Below are 18,795 nucleotides of genomic sequence, written 5' to 3'. Positions count from 1 at the left end.
TTGTTAATAATTGGTGGCCCTAAAGGAGCTTGAATTTCCAAAGAGACACTTTAGCCATTAATCGTCTTACACTATAATCTTCACTCATAGGAAGTGATTATGGGATAACTGTGAACCGTGGTGAGTGGTAGCACATTTTGATGCATCAATTATGTGGGTCAGAGGTTACTTTAAAAATATTCTAGAGGCCCTTGGTATCTTGTCCAGTGGGAGATGGCATCTTTTTGGATCTGAAGACTATGTGGATGACTCTAAGTTTTGGCAAGGCCTTGGCCCCACCACCAGCACTCTTCAGGAGTGGTTTCCATACTGTCACACTGCAAAAGAATCTTTTTTTTTTTTTTTGTAATGAAATATTATGAGGAACCTCAATTTATAAAACAAATGGAAATGGAGTTGATTTTGTTAAAGGGGGATGATGGCAGTGGAGATCCCAGAGTCTTATTCATCTCTCTCTGCCGGGACATGCCTCTACCGTGAAGATACCATGGCTCTCTAGGGCCCAGGTTTTCTATCAAGCATTCACTAGCTAGCTTGGGGGCCTGGGGAATCATTCTTATCTGTCTAAGAATGAGTATAGTACTAGTATCTAATGCAGAAAGCAATCTAGGGGATTAAATTAGAAAGTGCATATTAAGCTTAGCACAAATGCTGGCGCATAGTAATAAACACACAGTAAAACTTCCTTTTTAGTACAGTGAACCTTGGCTGTCTATCAACAGGAGCTCCCCAGCAACAAGATCCATAATAAAGGCATAAATTGCAGATGGAATTCAGGAAGGGCTGACAAAGCCAAGGAGACATGCTTGTGTTTGGCCATGAAAGCCATCTGAAAAATGCTCTAGGTGTGGGGTGAGTCAATCGAGCACCTATATGTGCAAATTTTCACAGGCATTGGAGCAAAGAGAGCAAAGTAACTCTCTGCTAATGAGAAAACTGCATAAATCAGATGATCACATTTCATGACCATACCAGTTAACTAATTTAGTATTATACAGTCAGAATTAAAATACTTCATTTAAATCTGCCCTAGAATTTGCCTGTAGATACTTTAAAACATCTAGATTTAAATAAGATGGAAAGATTTTTAAAAAGCATTCTGGGCCGGGCACGGTGCCTCATGCCTGTAATCCCAGCACTTTGGGAGGCCGAGGCTGGCAGATCACTTGAGGTCAGGAGTTCGAGACAAGCCTGACCAACATGGTGAAACCCCGTCTCTACTAAAAATACAAAAATTAGCTGGGTATGGTGGTGCGTGCCTGTAATTTCAGCTACTCAGGAGGCTAAGGAAGGAGAATCACCTGAACCTGGGAGGTGGAGGTTGCAGTGAGCTGAGATGGCACCACTGCACTCCAGCCTGGGCAACAGAGCGAGACTCCATCTAAAAAAAAAAAAAAAAGCATTCTGAAAGACATATATGAAGACGAAAATTTAGAATAAGCTAGATGGCGTAATTACCAGTAGTGTGGGGGTGGAAGTTATGTCAGTGAGCAGTAGTTACACTTCAAGAGAACATGGAAGACTGAATAGATAGCTCAGATTTTCTAGGAGAAATGAGCAAATGTGGTAGAATTACAATAAAAAAAGATAATTAGGATGAACAGATAACATAAAATCCACACAATCTGTAGAAAGACACCTGCAAGTAGAACGTAATATTGTAGGAACAACGAAGGAGAACATTGCCGGTGATATAAGGGAGTGTGGTGTTCTGATGCTTGTGACACTTTCCTCCAGGATTTCACAGTAATTATTCGGAAATTATTAAGAAATGGGAAATGTATGTATTTAATATTCTAACACTTGTTGACAGACTCTTTTAACCACTTGCATTATCTTCCTTTTTTTTTTTTGCTGATTAAAGTGTTTTAGTTTTTGTTTACTTTTTTTTCCATTTCTTTTTTTAAATTATTATTATACTTTAAGTTTTAGGGTACATGTGCACAATGTGCAGGTTTGTTACATATGTATACACGTGCCATGTTGGTGTGCTGCACCCATTAACTCGTCATTTAGCATTAGGTATATCTCCTAATGCTATCCCTCCCCACTCCCCCCACCCCACAACAATAGCAAAGACTTGGAACCAACCCAAATGTCCAACAACGATAGACTGGATTAAGAAAATGTGGCACATATACACCATGGAATACTATGCAGCCATAAAAAATGAAGAGTTCATGTCCTTTATAGGTACATGGATAAAACTGGAAACCATTGTTCTCAGCAAACTATCACAAGGACAAAAAACCAAACACCGCGTGTTCTCACTCATAGGTGGGAATTGAACAATGTTTACGTTTGTATTGTGGTCACAGCTTATTAAAACGGCATACACATGTATGTAGAAAAAGTTGAAACTCTCCCTTCCTTGCCCCTCCCATTCCACCCCTTATAATGTAACCATTGTTAATGTTAGGATACACTTTTTTTTTTTCCCAAAGAAAACAAGGCTGTCCTGTATAGTTATTTTTTAACTTGCCTTTTATGTACTGTATCTTGGGTAGGTTAGTGGTTCTCAACTGGGAGTGGTTTTGCCCCACCTGGGGCAAAGTCTGGAGACATTTTTCATTGTCATGACTGGTACGGGGAGGGACGTTGTTAGCATCTAGTGGGAAGAGGCTGGGGATGCATCTGAGTACCTACAATATGCAGGACAAGCCCCCTCAATATGCAGGACAAGCCCCTACAATAAAAATTATCTGGTCCAAAATGTCAAGAGAGCTGAAATTGAGAAACTCTGCCCTAGGTCAATGCACATAAATCTAATTCATTATTTTTAAAAGCTTCATAACACTTTGACGTATGGGTAGACTATAATTTATTCAACTAGTTTTCTTTGATAGATCTTCTCATTGAGTGGCATTTATATATTTAATATGAAGAAACCAAATGCTCCAATTTAGTTATTTACAATTCATTCCGCTTCTTTAAAGAGCAAAAATAAGCCTTATCGGAAGGACTCAAAAAAGGAACAGTTAAGAATTCATAGGCTTGTGTATAAAATTATATTCTGGGTCACTGTGAGTCAAGAGAATTTGGTTTCAGCAAAATCACAGACTCACTCCAAATGACATGTCTTAAAGTAAGTCATTTGAAAAACATGTCTTCATTTTTTGATTCTTTGGAATTAAAAAAAAAAATAGAGAATAAGCAGTAACAACTATAAGGCCTTTCTGTATGACTACCAAGAACAGAGAAAGCTGCATTTGAAGTAACTGCAATAAGTTTCAGAAAAAGCTATTTCTGATGGTCTCTACCATCTTTTTTAACGTATTTATGAAAAAATTCATTAGTACATTAAATCATGATGGATTGAACAAAAGAAAACAAAGTAAGTTTAAGTGAAAAAAGTGATATCCAATCCAAAAGACATTGAATGACTTCCAGATGCCGCTGACAATGTAATTTAGAATCGGAATGACCGTCTGGTTAACCACAGAGGATTTCACAGAAAGGGTGCCCTAAAGCAAACAGATGTTTGCTCTGTGAAACTAAAGCTCTGTGCTTTGCTGGCCCATCCTCTGCGTGCCCTGTGCATTTCTGGGAGAATAAAATAAAGAATGGCTTCGCCTTCTCTCATAACAGCTACATGTTTGGGAAGGATGGTAAACTAATGGATGAGCCTAAATGGGTGCGGTCTCTGCTTCAGCCCTTTCCCTGCCACCAGTTTACTCAATAAGAAACAAGAGCTGAAAGATTATATCTAGTTTTGCTAATTTCCTTTCTTCTTTTTTTCCTTCCTTCCTTCCCTCCTTTCCTCCTTCCTTCCCTCCTTCCTTCCTTCCTTCCCTCCCTCCTTCCTTCCTTCCTTCCTTCCACATCCACTGACAGTTCTATAATGAAATATTCTGTGCTGGATATTTGGATTTTGTGCTTCTCAACTTTCAACTTCTTGGCATGGGTCCTTATATTTAATAAATGAATGGAGACCATCATCCTGCAATAGGTCAGACCTATCAACATTGCAACAGTTCAAACCTATCTAAGGAGATGCTAACCTGATAAGTTCACTGATATCTGGAAAAGCTGAAATATTTTCCCCCTTTGTTGCTGCCTTTCTAGGATCAGAGCCACACACAAGTGTCCCAGTACCGGCAGGATCCCTCCCTGATCATGCGGTCCATCGTCCACATGACCGATGCTGCGCGTTCTGGGGTCATGCCTCCTGCCCAGCTCACCACCATCAACCAGTCTCAGCTCAGCGCCCAGTTGGGGTTGAATTTGGGAGGTGCCAGTATGCCTCACACATCTCCTTCACCTCCAGCAAGCAAATCGGCCACTCCCTCCCCTTCCAGCTCCATCAATGAAGAGGATGCTGATGAAGCCAACAGAGTAAGTTAGAACTGCCTTAGTGTGTAACCTGCCAGAGAATATGGGATTACCCCATGCTGTTTGAATTTCATTCATGGTGTTACCTTGTTTGTCTTCATGGATTTGGAGTAGCATTTAAATGTATGATGGTTTGTTGTTTTTCTTCACTCTTTCATTTATTTTCTGTAGAAAGTATATTGGACTGGAAATTGAGAGATCTGGCTTCTCCTACTATAGCTGTAAGGCATTGGACATGTTATTTAATTCTTGTAGCCCCAATTTTTCTAATCTGCAAAAGGAAGGCTTGGACTCCCTGCTACAAATTTCCAGAAATTCTAGACATTCCAGAAATTCTAAACTGCTCTGGTTCTAAGTAAATGTCCATGTGAGCAAGTTTCATCCAGTGTGTTGGTCAAGCTGCTGCCACATTTGACAGCCTTGCGGCTTCAGTGATGTTTATCGCTGAGTTCATTCTCATCATCTTACATTTTTGCCTTTGTCATGGGAAATGTATAATTTGAAATGATGCAAAGTTTGAAATAAAAACTGTGTTCCAGTATGACTTTTCCAAATGCTTAGAATAATGAAAAAGAGTACTGTAATAGTACATAATTACTCATTAGTCACTCATTAATTATGTGCTGTATACCTACTCTGTGCTTGGCATTTTGTTTGGTTCTTGTGATACAAAGATTTATAAGAGAATTACTGCTAATGAGATTCCCCATTGGGGATGAATAGCAATGTTTAAAACTAGCTCCAGATGTGATTAGTGATATAATTGATGTATCTGGTGTGCTGAGATTCTAATCGATTCTGCTTGGGAGAGTGATCTGAGGAAGACTTTTACTGAGAAAGTGATATTTGAATTAGGTCTAAGAGGATGAATAAAAGTTTGTGAGGCAGAAGACAGAGGCCAGCATTTTGGTGGTGGGCTAGTGAGGAACAGTGGAAGTACATGCTATTTATGGGTATAGTGAAGTTCGATATGGGGGAAGAGAGAAATAGAAGTTGAAGAACGAAATGGCTTAAATGTGGTGGTCTTTCTTCTGTTGGTAGCTGAGAGCTGATTAATTATTTGCATCGAGGAATGGCATAAGTAATTTATGCTTTAGAGAGACAACTTTGGCTATATATAAGATGCCTTATAAAGGGAGGGACCAAAGAAAAGGAAATTAATTAGAAGACTCTTTTGTTATGTTTCCTTTCATCAAGGGAGGGAATGAATAGAAGGTACCAGATTAGCAGGCATTTTAGGAGTGAAAATCATAAAGATTTTAAGGATTTGGTGATCCACTGGAATTTGAAGAAGAGACAAATTGGGTTTTAGTTTGAGAGCCAGAATGGCTATCAGCAAATGAGAGGAGCAATCCACAAAGAGAGGAGTGTTCTCCCCCATGGGGAACATGAGAGTTTGGGATGTTAGGGTTGAATTTGATGTGCTTACATTGGAGTCTAGAACTCAGTCATGGGAACTGGAACTATAGATTTTGGGACCATCAGCACATGGATGAGAAGATGTGAAAGTAATCAGGACTTCTCAGAGAGTATTAAGGAGCAAGTCAAGGACAGAACCCTGAGCATCATCTATTTCTAAGTAGCAAAAGGAAGAAGAGGAGCTAGAGAAGATTAAGAGTGAGGAGGAACAGAGGAGAGAGTTTCAAGTGATGCTGCAGAAATCGAACGGTTTCAAGATGAAGGGTTTATTCTATAACATCATGTTAGTACCCGCATTGGGCCCAGGAATGGTAAATGCACTGACAGTATTCTCACAGTCACAGAACTTCAGTCCAGAGGATTGAGAAGTAATGGTTAAAGACTCTTGAGGGATATGATCAGATGGGGTTAGGTAACAGCTTAGCCATTACAGTTGAGAGGGATTCCTTTCCCTCCAATAACACGTCCGCTGATCTTCATACTTGCCACTGTACCAAACTGAAAGTGTCATGTCTTAAAGAGGACCTCTTATGGGACTCCTAGCTTGCTCCATTTTAAGCGAGGGTCTAGGTTTTGTGTAAAGGCAATACAGCCAATGTATCTTCATTGAACCTTAGCTGAGAAAGGAAGATTAAAACTATCATTGATTATGTCTCTTTGGGATAAATCTTTTTCTCCAGCTTTCTGTCTCAACCCTTTTAAGTCAATGACACAAAAATTTCCTTAGGAGAATTAATTCTGAATTTTTGTTTAAAATGTGAGACTCCACATTTCTTGTTTATTCTTAAAAAGTAATAATGTTTAGGGCACATCATGGTTATTCAAGAAAGGCATCAAAGGTGGTCGACATTTGAATATTGTTTTACAGAGAATGAAATTGAACTCCTCTCATTTGGAAAAAAAGCTCCTCTGGAAAGTAATAGCATCTTGCCATTGGTCAGGGTATTGTGGCACTAACAGTGCCAGATTTTCTTCCAGGAGAAAAATATAGTTGTTTGACTCAACTAGAAAAATATGTGTGTCTGTATATAGATTTTCTTGTTTAAATAATGTTTTTCATTGAAGGAAAACTTGGCTCCAGGTGAAGCTCTAACTGAAAGGCATCTGACTCTCTTGGAAATTCACATTCATTAAGTAGAATTAAACAAGTGTCACTTATTTTGAAAATTTAGAAAAAAGACTATGGGCTCTAGAGAATTATTGAATCAATTGTGTGAGTTATGAAAGATGGCATTTTGGAGGAGAAGTGAGATATGACTTAAAACCATCTGAAGCTTGTAAACTGCTCAGATAAAGTGTGGTTGCTGTTATCACTTAAATAGTGCAAACAGTAGGCTCACCTAGAGAGGTAGGCCAGTGGTTTCTTAACACTTTGAGTGTTCAGAGCTCTCTAAGAAAAATTGCTTATCAGTTTCCTCCCTAAGAATTTTAGTAAATGGTAAAAATTTAGTGAAAGTTCCAAATGACCCTCATTTAGAAAGTAAATGATACTCTAGGAAAATTTGAATTAGAATTCAAGCCATTAAAAGCCTATCTGTTAGTAACTTGAATCTATCTTGGTTGATCTTGCCCAAGGCTGGCTTTGAAAACAGATTTTGTCAAACATTGCAGGATTCTTGATGAAGTTAACTGCAAAATTATCTTCGATATTGTAATCTAGGGGAATAAAACAAGGTTTACAAATCATTTCCCTGCTTCTCTGATAAGTATGTTAAATGATCAGTGAACTTAGATGGTGGTAGCTGGTGAGTATGGAGCTTAGTCATCTTTAAATTGGGAAACTATACCCATATCAGTTTGTGGTTCTGATCTCTCAGAGTTCATATGGTCAATGTGCGTGAGTCTCTATGGAGTATTCTTGTGAGCAGGGTTACTTGCCATAAATAACAAACATCTTCTTTTTAGTCTTCTTAGTGATTTTTAAGTATCAACTATTGCTCTTTTTTTTTTTACACGTTTTTAATTTTACGGAGAGTATCAATTTCCCTTTTATCTCCACTTAAAGTAGTTTTGACATTTTTACATTTGCTGTTAATCTTTAGAAAATTATTTTTAGAAAATAAAGATGACCTTTTCCTAGTGCTGCAAGTATAGAAATTGGAGCTAATTTCCATTTGAATTTCTGGAGAGCCATTAGCAAAGTAACATTCTGGTAAAATTAAAAAATCAGCCTCAAAAAAAAAATCAATTCAGACAGATCACACATAAGGCATGTGACTATGGCTAGGGACCTCATTTAAAATATTTGAATATGATCAACATCCTGAATATTATTTAGGTTTTACTTCTAAAACCTCTGAAGATATAAAATATTTTGCTGATGTATGTATGTGTAGTATAGCATATATATAGCATTGCCTGGTACAGAGTGTTCTGTTTTTCATTACTCATAATTGCTATTTAGAGCATATGTTGTGAACGTATTGAAGATACTTCTGGGTCTCATTAATCGATGTTCTAAATGCTAATCTCTGCTGTCTGGTTAACTCCAAGCAAGTTTACCCCTCCCCCGCTTTTGGTGGTGATTCATCTGTTGATGATGCCTAACAAAACCTTCAAAGAACAATTATGGATCTGAGTTAAGTCTTGTTGCATTCTCTGCAAGTACATTCTAGGCAGTGAATTTTCTTCCTGCTTTGCAGGCCATTGGAGAGAAAAGAGCTGCTCCAGACTCTGGCAAGAAGCCCAAGACTCCAAAGAAAAAGAAAAAGAAAGATCCCAATGAGCCACAGAAGCCAGTGTCAGCATATGCCCTGTTTTTCAGAGACACACAGGCTGCAATTAAAGGTCAAAACCCCAATGCAACCTTTGGAGAGGTCTCAAAAATTGTAGCATCTATGTGGGACAGCCTTGGAGAAGAACAAAAGCAGGTGAGACAAAGACCCATCAAGGCTCCATAAATAAACCTCATGATCGTTTAAAATATTCCTCACACCTTTTCCGAGTGCATGTGTTCACTTAATATGATTGCTTCTTTTGAAATCCTTTTCTAAGTAATGGAATTTAAAAACCCAGACATATAAATCTAAACAACTCTCCAGTTATATTGATTTCTCTGTCAGCTTATGGGTGCATGTTCAGAACCCATTCAGAGGAAGGTTGGAAGAAATCCAGGCAGTATCCTGCAAGCATAAAGTTTTGATGATAATCTTTTCATTTTAAATAATGTGGAATTTTTTCCCCTTTATTCAAAAAGGGCACTACAAAGGGATTAGGTCCATCCCGCTTGCCTTTCCATTGATCATCTTTCTGAACCCTTGTGCTGTCCTGGTGGGTTTCCAAACTTTGAAGCTGCCTCTGCGTGTCTCATTATTGTCACCGGGCATTTGAAATTTTATTCCAAGTTCATTTTAAAGCAAGGCAGTATGAGAGGTATTCAGAAATTAGCCATGCTTGTGGGAGATACTTCCTTAGGGGCTTCGTCTCCTCTCCTTCCCCTTGCAACTCCTCCACACAAATGAAAGGAAGAATGGGTTCCTTGGGGGTCGATCCCCCCCTTACTCCTTGCATGAAACTCCAATTACCATTAAAAGAAGTTAACTTTTACATATCCACAGAAGAATAGATCAACCCCTATGAGTGATAAAATAGAATAATTGTTTTCAAGAATGAAGAGTGGAAAGTCCTTGATTTTGTTTACAAATCATGAACTTATTTCAGGAACTCATTCCTAGAAGCTTGTTTTGTTGGGAAGGTGCAACATTAGAAATTTCTTGTTAGTTTGCACTGAGTTTATTACTGTAGATAGCAGACTGATTTTCTGTCCCAGAAATATAATTCTGAGGGACTGGAAAAGTGCTGCACCTAACTTTTAAACTCTGGAGAGAAAGATGCATGTTGATTGAACACCCAGCCATCAGACCACTTAAGAAAAGGAGAAACCCAAATCATGTTTAATATGCTGGAATTTTATTTATGTAACTCAGTGGGGTCACTAATGGAAATCTCCTAGCTTGGATGATTTCTGACTTTTAATTTTGCTCCAAAAGAAAACCAACATTGAAATGCTTTGCTCTTTTCTCTTCTGTCTTCATCATTCTACCTGTTGTTTTTATCCTGTTGTTTGGTATAGTTTAGAAAGGTATCTGAGAGAAAGAAGACATTGATGGAGAAACTCATTACTTTCTCTAAAGTAAGCCATTTGCAGCAAAGCTTATTCTTCTTGCTACCTTATTTATTGCCTTAGCATGAGGTTTTCAGCTGTTCTCAAGAAAAAGTGATTCTCAAGTAATCTGTATTGCATCCAGAAATCTTTTTCTTATTTGTGATAGTAAATATAAAAATTGTGCTCCAGTGAGGGTGGCAGGGTTCTGTTTTGTTTTAATATCCGTGTGTGTGTGTGTGTGTGCACGCGCTAACATTTAAAAATCAAAGCCAAGGAGACCAACCTTTTTATGTGAGTTGTGTTTATGTGACCTAATTTGTGCAGCAGTTATTTTCTAGCTGAGAATTTATACGCTAAAGGTGGTGCTAATTGTGGTCTTTTAATAGGTATATAAAAGGAAAACAGAAGCTGCCAAAAAAGAATACCTGAAGGCCCTGGCGGCATACAGGGCCAGCCTCGTTTCTAAGGTAAACCTGGGCAGGGGCGGCCAGGCTCCAAAATAGTTACAGCATGGAAAACAGCCCTCAAGCATTGAAAACATACTTGTAGCTCCCCTAAAAGTTGATGGAAAGGTATCTTGAACAACTTGTAAACTTAGGCGTTTCCATTAGAGATTACCCAAGTGATGATCTGAAAATATGAGTTAATTTAAGCAGCCGAGTCTAAGTTGTTTCTGAAAGATTTCCCTGATCTTTATATATGTGTATGTAGCTATATACATAAATTTTAAGTAGGCTCTTATGCTTTCTTCTGGTCAGGGATTGGGACCTGTGCTAATGTCCTCTGTTTAAACTGGGAGGTATGTTTGTCAGGCATTTTTGGACATCATATTATAAATTCTTCTGTGGTTATATTACTACAATAGGGGGGCATTGCATTTTTGACCAAACTGTTCCATATCATATAAATAAATAAACCTCATGATCATTTAAAATGAAATTATACTCCAAGTACTAAACAAAACCTACATGTATTATATAGAGAGTATACAGTGGACCCTGGTGTGTTATAAAATATCCCAGTATCCCAAGCAAATGTCACTCTAGCAAATGAATCCAAAGGAATATGAGCTAATACATTATATTAACATTTAATTAGCTTTTTCTCTTGCCTTTCTAGATTTTAGAGGGTTTGGAAAGGATAATTTGATCTAATATATTTTTGCTCTAGACAAATTTTTTCTGACAAGTAGGGATACAATTTCATTGTCACTGTTGCTGTCTCAAGTACAACTTAGGGTCTCAAAGCCATTTAAAAAGGGTTCATTCCTTTTTTTCTCTTTTCACCTGAGTTGCTTCTTCTTTATATTATCTGTATTAAGTATTTGTATCAAGATCTACCATTTGCAGCTGCTCAGAATCAGATCAACAGAGGTCCTCCTCTCTTTATTGACAGCTATTAGGACACTTCCCACTTCATTAGATAGATAAAACATTTATCAGGTCAATAGCAAAACCTCTTTCTCAGACTCTGGAAGACACATACTGGAAGATATACTGATGTTGTACTCAGACTTGCACATTGGCAGAAAACAGCTGACTGTGTGGGCTGCAGATGTTAAGAATTGAAGTATAGTTGGTGGTTAACTAGATGGAGTGAAGTGAATAGAGTAACAGTGTGCATGTACTTCTTAAGTGGATCATTTATTCATTCATTTATCCAGAGCAGGTATAGGTGATTTTGTGCATTAAAGCATGAATAATTGACTGTATATGGATTTAAACCAAGATCCGGTATCTCAAAAGGCATTCAGGGAATATTAACCATGATTGGGCTCATGAAACCTGTGACTGACTTAGAGGGGATAACTTAAAACTTATACATTGCATACTAGAATCAGGATTCAGAAATACTTCCAGGTGGAATTCAATGACACCAAAAAAGAGAAAAAAAATCAATAGGATAGAATTTAGAAGGAATAAATTTAAAATACTAGGGCTTGGTTTGTTTGTTTTTTAATTCAGTAAATGCACTTTGAGAGGATCCTAAATCTCTATTCAAAGAACTGTGAGGCAACTAATATAGTCCTTTAGTTATAAGTTTAGAATAATTTCAGCCTGAACCCAAACTGTGAAGTAGCTGCTAATATAGTGATCGCACAGGAAGCAGCATTGAATTGTACAGTGATTATTAGACCGCTTCTAAAGAATTGGTTCTGTTTTGGATCCCACAGTTTAAAGAGAGATGACAATCACTTGATGTCTCTCTAGAGCATTGCCTCCATGATAGTGAGGACTGAAAATCACATCATGTTAGAATAACTGAAAGAATCAGGGAGGCAAGGACTTGGAGGCATATGATCTTAGTCCTCAAATATAAGGGCCGTTATATGAGGGAAATGAAGTCGATCTTTGTGCCCAAGAGAGGAGAACTCATCCAAGGGGTGAGCTTACAGGGGGTGAGAGTTCAGCCCCAGCATCAGAAATATCAATAGGGTTGCATCATATGCACATTTAACTTATGCCTCTGCACGCAGAGCCTCAGACCTCCCCCCTTAAGATACGACTCTGCTATCACTTTTAATCTTTACAATAACCAAAGAAATTCATGGAAGCTTACTATTAAGCCATAAAGGAACAAGAAGGCAGGCAAGGAAGAACTCTGTGCAATCATCCACCCATCTCCATTTACCGTTAAGGCAGCATCTTAAAGGCACAATAGTGCAACTGAGCTGCCCAGGTGTTGAAATACAGACTTTCTTTGTGTTTTTTTCTTTAAGACAGCTTATTAGTTTTTAACTACTAGAGTATATAAGAATTATGTACATGTTTATTGTGTGTATTCAACTTTATGGGAGATTTAATGGTTTTTTGAAGACAAATTTGAATATTTATAGGCTGCTTCTTACCCTAAGACCTTAGAACATGACGGTTCAGGAGCATGCAGCCCCACTGAGTTTTGTAATGTGGAGAGCTGCCCACTGAAGGGGAGTGCCTTACAATGATGACATGTGTTCAAACAGAAAACATCAGAGATGGCTTTTCCTACACTGGATGACTCTCTATATGAGGTTACATCTCAGTCTCTTTCCAACAGCAGGATTTTATAAATCGGAGTCATAAAAATTTAGAAATATAAAATTATTAAAGATAATGGATGGCTGCTTGATGTCTCCTAGGTGCCCCTACAACACACCCCCAAAAACATCCTAATCAAATGAAAAATACAAGGAAAAAATCGTCTCTGGAATGAATCATTCCAATCACTGTTGCATTAGTGGAAGAATTTCTTTTTGTAGAGGCAGTGAAGTGTTTTTAGTACAAAATGTAATAGATAGTTTCTCTCTATGTTCAGCCCTAGATCTGCTGTTTATCTTTTAACAGGTGATTTGGTCCCATGAAGTTGAACATTTTCCCCTTATCTATGACTCCTTTGATAAATTCTAGAAATCTTCAAAAATAGTTGATGAACTAAAACATTTCTAAAATTGTGAAAACTTCAATTTGGTATCTCTGAGGAAACCAATAATGGTTTTCTTATACTTGAGTGAACCTTGTTATAAATAATCACACAACACAGGGCTTTCAAGTATTCCAGTGGCCATTTTCTGGTAATAGTAACTGTTAACTAATAAAAATAGCTAATATTTATTGCTTCCTATGGACCAGGCGCTTTCCTAAATGCTTAACATGTGAGTTCATTTAATTCTCACAACCTCTGCACAAGAAAAATACCATATAACCTGGCCAGGGGTAGTGGCTCACGCCTGTAATCACAGCACTTTGGGAGGCCGAGGTGGGCAGATCACGAAGTCAGGAGATCGAGACCATCCTGGCTAACATGGTAAAACCCTGTCTCTACTAAAAAATACAAAAAATTAGCTGGGTGTGGTGGTGGGCGCCTGTAGTGCCAGCTACTTGGGAGGCTGAGGCAGGAGAATGGCACAAACCCAGGAGGCAGAGGTTGCAGTGAGCTGAGATCGCGCCACTGCACTCCAGCCTGGGTGACAGAGAGAGACTCCACCTCAAAAAAAAAAAAAAAGAAAGAAAGAAAGAAAAATACCATATAACCCAATGTTACAGATAAGGAAACAGGAACAGATGAGTAAATTAACTTGCCCAATGTCACAAAGTTGTTAAGTCAGAGAACTGCATTTGAACTCAGGCAGCCTGTACTCTGTTGTCTTTAAACATATGGTACTCAATGGTAAAGTCGTTAGTACAGACTTAAATGCAGAAAAATTGTTGCTCTTAAATATGTGTATCGGTTATCTTTTGCCACAATAGTGCTGTGTAACAATCATCCCCAAAGCTCAATGATGTGATATAAGATGAGCATTTATCCTCAGAGAGTGCCAGTTAGCTGGCTGTTTCTTCAGATCTAGGCCAGGATAGGTAGGACCAGCTAGTCTTGCTTTTCTGTCTGGGGTCAGCTTGCATGTTGGAGGGGGCTGGACTCATTCACATTGATCACAGTTGGCTGGCTGGCAGTGAACTGACTCTTGAGGGGGGTAATTGGGCCACATGTCTGTCATCATGCACATGGCAGGGGCAGGCTTGAAGCCTCATCTTGGAACTGGAGCAGTATCACTGTCATCACATTCTGTTAGCCAAAGCAAAGGCACAAGAGCAGCCCAGACTCAAGGAGGTAGGGGATTTGACTCCACCTCTGGGAGGAGTGAAAAAGTCGCAAGACAAAGAGTACAGATACAGGAGGGCATGAATAATGGTGGCTGTTAAAAAAAATCAATTCATAATATCTAAAAATGCTTAAATATTTTAAATACTTATGTGTTGTAACAGTCTGGAATTTTCTCCCCCAAAATGCAGGCTGCTGCTGAGTCAGCAGAAGCCCAGACCATCCGTTCTGTTCAGCAGACCCTGGCGTCGACCAATCTAACATCCTCTCTCCTTCTCAACACTCCACTGTCTCAACATGGAACAGTGTCAGCATCACCTCAGACTCTCCAGCAATCCCTCCCTAGGTCAATCGCTCCCAAACCCTTAACCATGAGACTCCCCATGAACCAGATTGTCACATCAGTCACCATTGCAGCCAACATGCCCTCGAACATTGGGGCTCCACTGATAAGCTCCATGGGAACGACCATGGTTGGCTCAGCACCCTCCACCCAAGTGAGTCCTTCGGTGCAAACCCAGCAGCATCAGATGCAATTGCAGCAGCAGCAGCAGCAGCAACAACAACAGATGCAACAGATGCAGCAGCAGCAACTCCAGCAGCACCAAATGCATCAGCAAATCCAGCAGCAGATGCAGCAGCAGCATTTCCAGCACCACATGCAGCAGCACCTGCAGCAGCAGCAGCAGCATCTCCAGCAGCAAATTAATCAACAGCAGCTGCAGCAGCAGCTGCAGCAGCGCCTCCAGCTGCAGCAGCTGCAACACATGCAGCACCAGTCTCAGCCTTCTCCTCGGCAGCACTCCCCCGTCGCCTCTCAGATAACATCCCCCATCCCTGCCATCGGGAGCCCCCAGCCAGCCTCTCAGCAGCACCAGTCGCAAATACAGTCTCAGACACAGACTCAAGTATTATCGCAGGTCAGTATTTTCTGAAGACGCGTGTGGCAGACGGATTTGCATATACCGAGGAGAGTGGCATAGGAGGGAAAAGCATATGTGGCTGAAACCTGTAAGTTGGTGTTGGTTATGCAGAAATGTGTAACAGATCAAACGGTCCTCTCAAGTGTCTATTAGATAGGCAATAAGAACTGCAGTGTAGCTGAGTAACATCTTTTAGCTGACTATAAATCACTTTGTTTTTAAACAAGAAAAGCTGTGCTCTTTTATGTGATGCCTTTTTTATTTATTCAGGCTATACCTACAATATGTGAATCAAACTGTTTAATGAATCCTGGGACATACTGATGACTATAAACTGGCCTCTTTGAGTCATAGAAAAATGGCCTTATTTCTCCAGAAGTGAGTAAACCACACTTCCAGGCTATCTGAACTTCTGAAGCCCTAAAAATAAAAAGCACAGTTGTAACTACCTGAAATATGAAGATCCAGTTTCATACAAACATTTGTATGACGTGAATAGTTGATGGCATTTTTTTGTCATGAAAAAAATAATGTAAATCACAGACTTTTGCCAAAGCTCTTATTTTTTTCCTAAATCTCTCCAGAAAAAAAATGCAAGTGATTAAATTCAATTATTGACTAATTTCCACTTTTTATCCATGACTTCTCCAAATCAAACCACAGTATATGTTGTAACAATATCTATGACCACTATTAGCCCATTATATTCATTCCAATTAGAAGAAAAGAAATGTGAATATTATATTCCGTGTTTTGAGTGACAAGTTTCGAAAAATAAAAACACTGTATTTTTAAAAGGGAAATGCACTTAAATGAAAACAGTTATTACAAAAGTTAAGATTTAAAAAGAAAAAGCAAGAGTTTTTATTATGATGTAATACCAGTAGAATATTTAAAAGGCACACCACATCTGAATAATCAATGTAAATATTTTCTTTCAAAGTTGTAAGTTTTCATATCATGTGCTGTAAAGTTTTCCTAAATGAGGCTTTAACGTAAACACTGGTGACATAAACCATTCATTGCTACGTTGCTTATTGTGTTTTTATGCTGTTTTATACTTTTTTATGAGTTATGATAGCAGCAATTAAGTTGTTTGTATTTTGCTTAACTAAAACAAAAATGCTTTTATCTTGCTATAGAATAAACACATTTCAGTAAAAACTGTGGACTGTATTTTGATGCAACAACAAAGAAACTGTTCACTTTTCAAATAAAATGGTATGTCAGATTTCATTTTTGGTTCCTTGAATACATGTAAGATGGGGAAATATGCCACATACCGAGTTTCGTTCTAGCCCAAGCATCATCTTCCATTTTTCAATTGGAAATATGATATTTATGGCCAAGAATATGCATTGCATAGCCTGAAATGAAGATCCTTGAAAAAACCAAAACAATGCATTGGAAATATTTGTGTAATTGTCTTTTTTTTTTTTTTTTTAAGATGCAAGTACAAGGTAAGTATAGAGAAAAAAGTAATCGCTTTTTTGAGGGGGCTAGAACTAGCTGGGTATTGTAATGTTATTGCTATTAAAATAGATGGTGAATGCTAATTCTTAAGCCAAAATAATTATTTCGGTGCCCATTTATTCCCCCCTTTTCTTGCTCTGTAGCGGTTCCTCTTTGAGAGCAGTGTGACCACTATCCCCAGTTGTCTTGCATGATTAATTACAGCATCTGTCCTGTCAGAAGCTATAATGAAGAGGTCTTGATAAAAATTGCAAATTACCACTGGCAACAGTCTTAAACTGCTTATGATAAAATGAAAATTAAAAACAGCAAGTGTCAACCCTGACCAGAATCCTAATCTGGAAAGAATGAGGGTGTGCGTGGTGTGCTCCACAGCTACTATGTGCAAGACATTCAAAAATAATGGAATATGGATCCCTCAAAGTTGTTGTATTTCAGAGAATATTTACTGTATGTTGTGGGTTATGAATAATGAATTCACCTTTCAATATTTCATAATCCTCTCCTACTCTGTATTATGTACAAATATTGAACAGCAAGAGATTCTAATTATAAATTTATGGATTTCTTGCTGTAGAAAAATTTATGTCTAAATTGAAGCTTTTCATAAGATGTATTAGTTGACAGGTATCAGTGTTCAAACAGCCTTAGAATGATGCCTAATTACATCTACAAGGGAGTGATTGTATTCCACAAAGAAATGATGTGCTAGCATCAGACCCATCAGAAGTAGAGCTCGAATGGTAAAAGATTTTCTGTGAATTGAAACTAACATTACATAACAATAACCATTTTATATTCTGTTGTGAAACCTTTAGACAAATGTCTTCAAAATTAATTGCTAAACTACATGTGACAGTAATTGTGTATTAGTTCTGTAATTGTCATTTTGAAAACCCATGAAGTATTGCTTGGAAAAAAATGTCACTAGTGATAAGACTTAATTGCAAGTGAAGTCTGTTTTCAACTGTTTGCAGTTAGAAGCAGGTGTTGTAACATCTATTAAATGATTTTATAAATCTTAGGTTTTATCACATTTGATTAAATGGCTGCTAAGCCACTGATGGTCAATTCCAGAGGGAAAAAAATGTTTAATGACTACAGTTTATAAAATTAATCACCAGGCAAAACTATATATTTAAAATGTCAAAAGCCTTGAATCATGAAAAGAATTCCTCAACCTTGTTACCAAATTATTGTTTTCAGGATTCACAAAGCATGTTATATATCGATTTATATTTCAGTTTATACATATGACTGGTTTCTATTCCTGAGACTTAAGTAAGTACTTGGTGCACTTTTTCTTTTGTTACAGGTCAGAAATAAATCAGGATAATGAAAAATAGACATGAGAAATGTGGTATCTGATTAGTGTCATACCTAAATGGCCTAAATGCCTTCCCTCTTAAGTGGTCTACAGACACCCCCCCCCCACCCCCACCACCTCCATTTCTCTCTCTCTCTCTTTCTCTCTCTCTCACACACACACACACACACACACACACACCCCTTGTCTCTCCCAATGCCATGTAGACATTGTTTTATTACTCTGGCTAAACATGTTCTCTCTTTGCATTAACCTGTACTGCTGTATGATGAAAGAACATAAGGCATTTTCATTTTTAGCTGACATGGGGTCATTAGTTCCCGAGTCAGAGAACAAAAGCTTAAATGCCTTTGTGCAGCATAATTTCTGCAATATATTACCACCTGATGGAGGTTTGAAGGCTTTCTAGACAGATGGATTAATATCTCAAGTTTAAGTAGAAGTCCTCCACTGTGTCCATTCAGTGAGCTTTAGACATCTGAATGGTTTCTTTCCCATTTCTCACTTCATGGAGCATTTTTCAGCACTGGACTTCAATATAACCTTTCCTCCCTGCCCCCCCCCCAACCCCCCTTTGTTTGGCTTTTGTTTTGCAACAGCTGTTATTATCGTTTTTGGTCAGCTGTGATTGCTGGAGG

The 18,795-nt window shown here is 38.3% G+C and overlaps 1 protein-coding gene across 2 annotated transcripts in view; it reads left to right on the top strand.

Annotated features, from left to right (window-relative positions):
• The window catches only part of TOX3 (TOX high mobility group box family member 3), a 110,803-nt gene extending 92,628 nt beyond the window's left edge, over positions 1 to 18,175 (top strand). For both annotated transcript variants that reach the window (XM_019012873.4, XM_004057642.5), the window contains exons 4-7: positions 4,066 to 4,335; positions 8,394 to 8,621; positions 10,243 to 10,323; positions 14,626 to 18,175. In XM_019012873.4, the coding sequence (XP_018868418.1) occupies positions 4,066 to 4,335; positions 8,394 to 8,621; positions 10,243 to 10,323; positions 14,626 to 15,369 (1,323 nt within the window). In that variant the 3' untranslated portion in view covers positions 15,370 to 18,175. The remainder of the gene's footprint in view (positions 1 to 4,065; positions 4,336 to 8,393; positions 8,622 to 10,242; positions 10,324 to 14,625) is intronic.
• Positions 18,176 to 18,795: the final 620 nt, after the last annotated feature.

The sequence above is a fragment of the Gorilla gorilla genome, chromosome 18 (assembly GCF_029281585.2).
Source record: "Gorilla gorilla gorilla isolate KB3781 chromosome 18, NHGRI_mGorGor1-v2.1_pri, whole genome shotgun sequence".
Classification (NCBI taxonomy): domain Eukaryota; kingdom Metazoa; phylum Chordata; class Mammalia; order Primates; family Hominidae; genus Gorilla; species Gorilla gorilla.
Note: the sequence above shows the minus strand (reverse complement) of the source record. Positions and strands in the feature narration are given on the sequence as shown.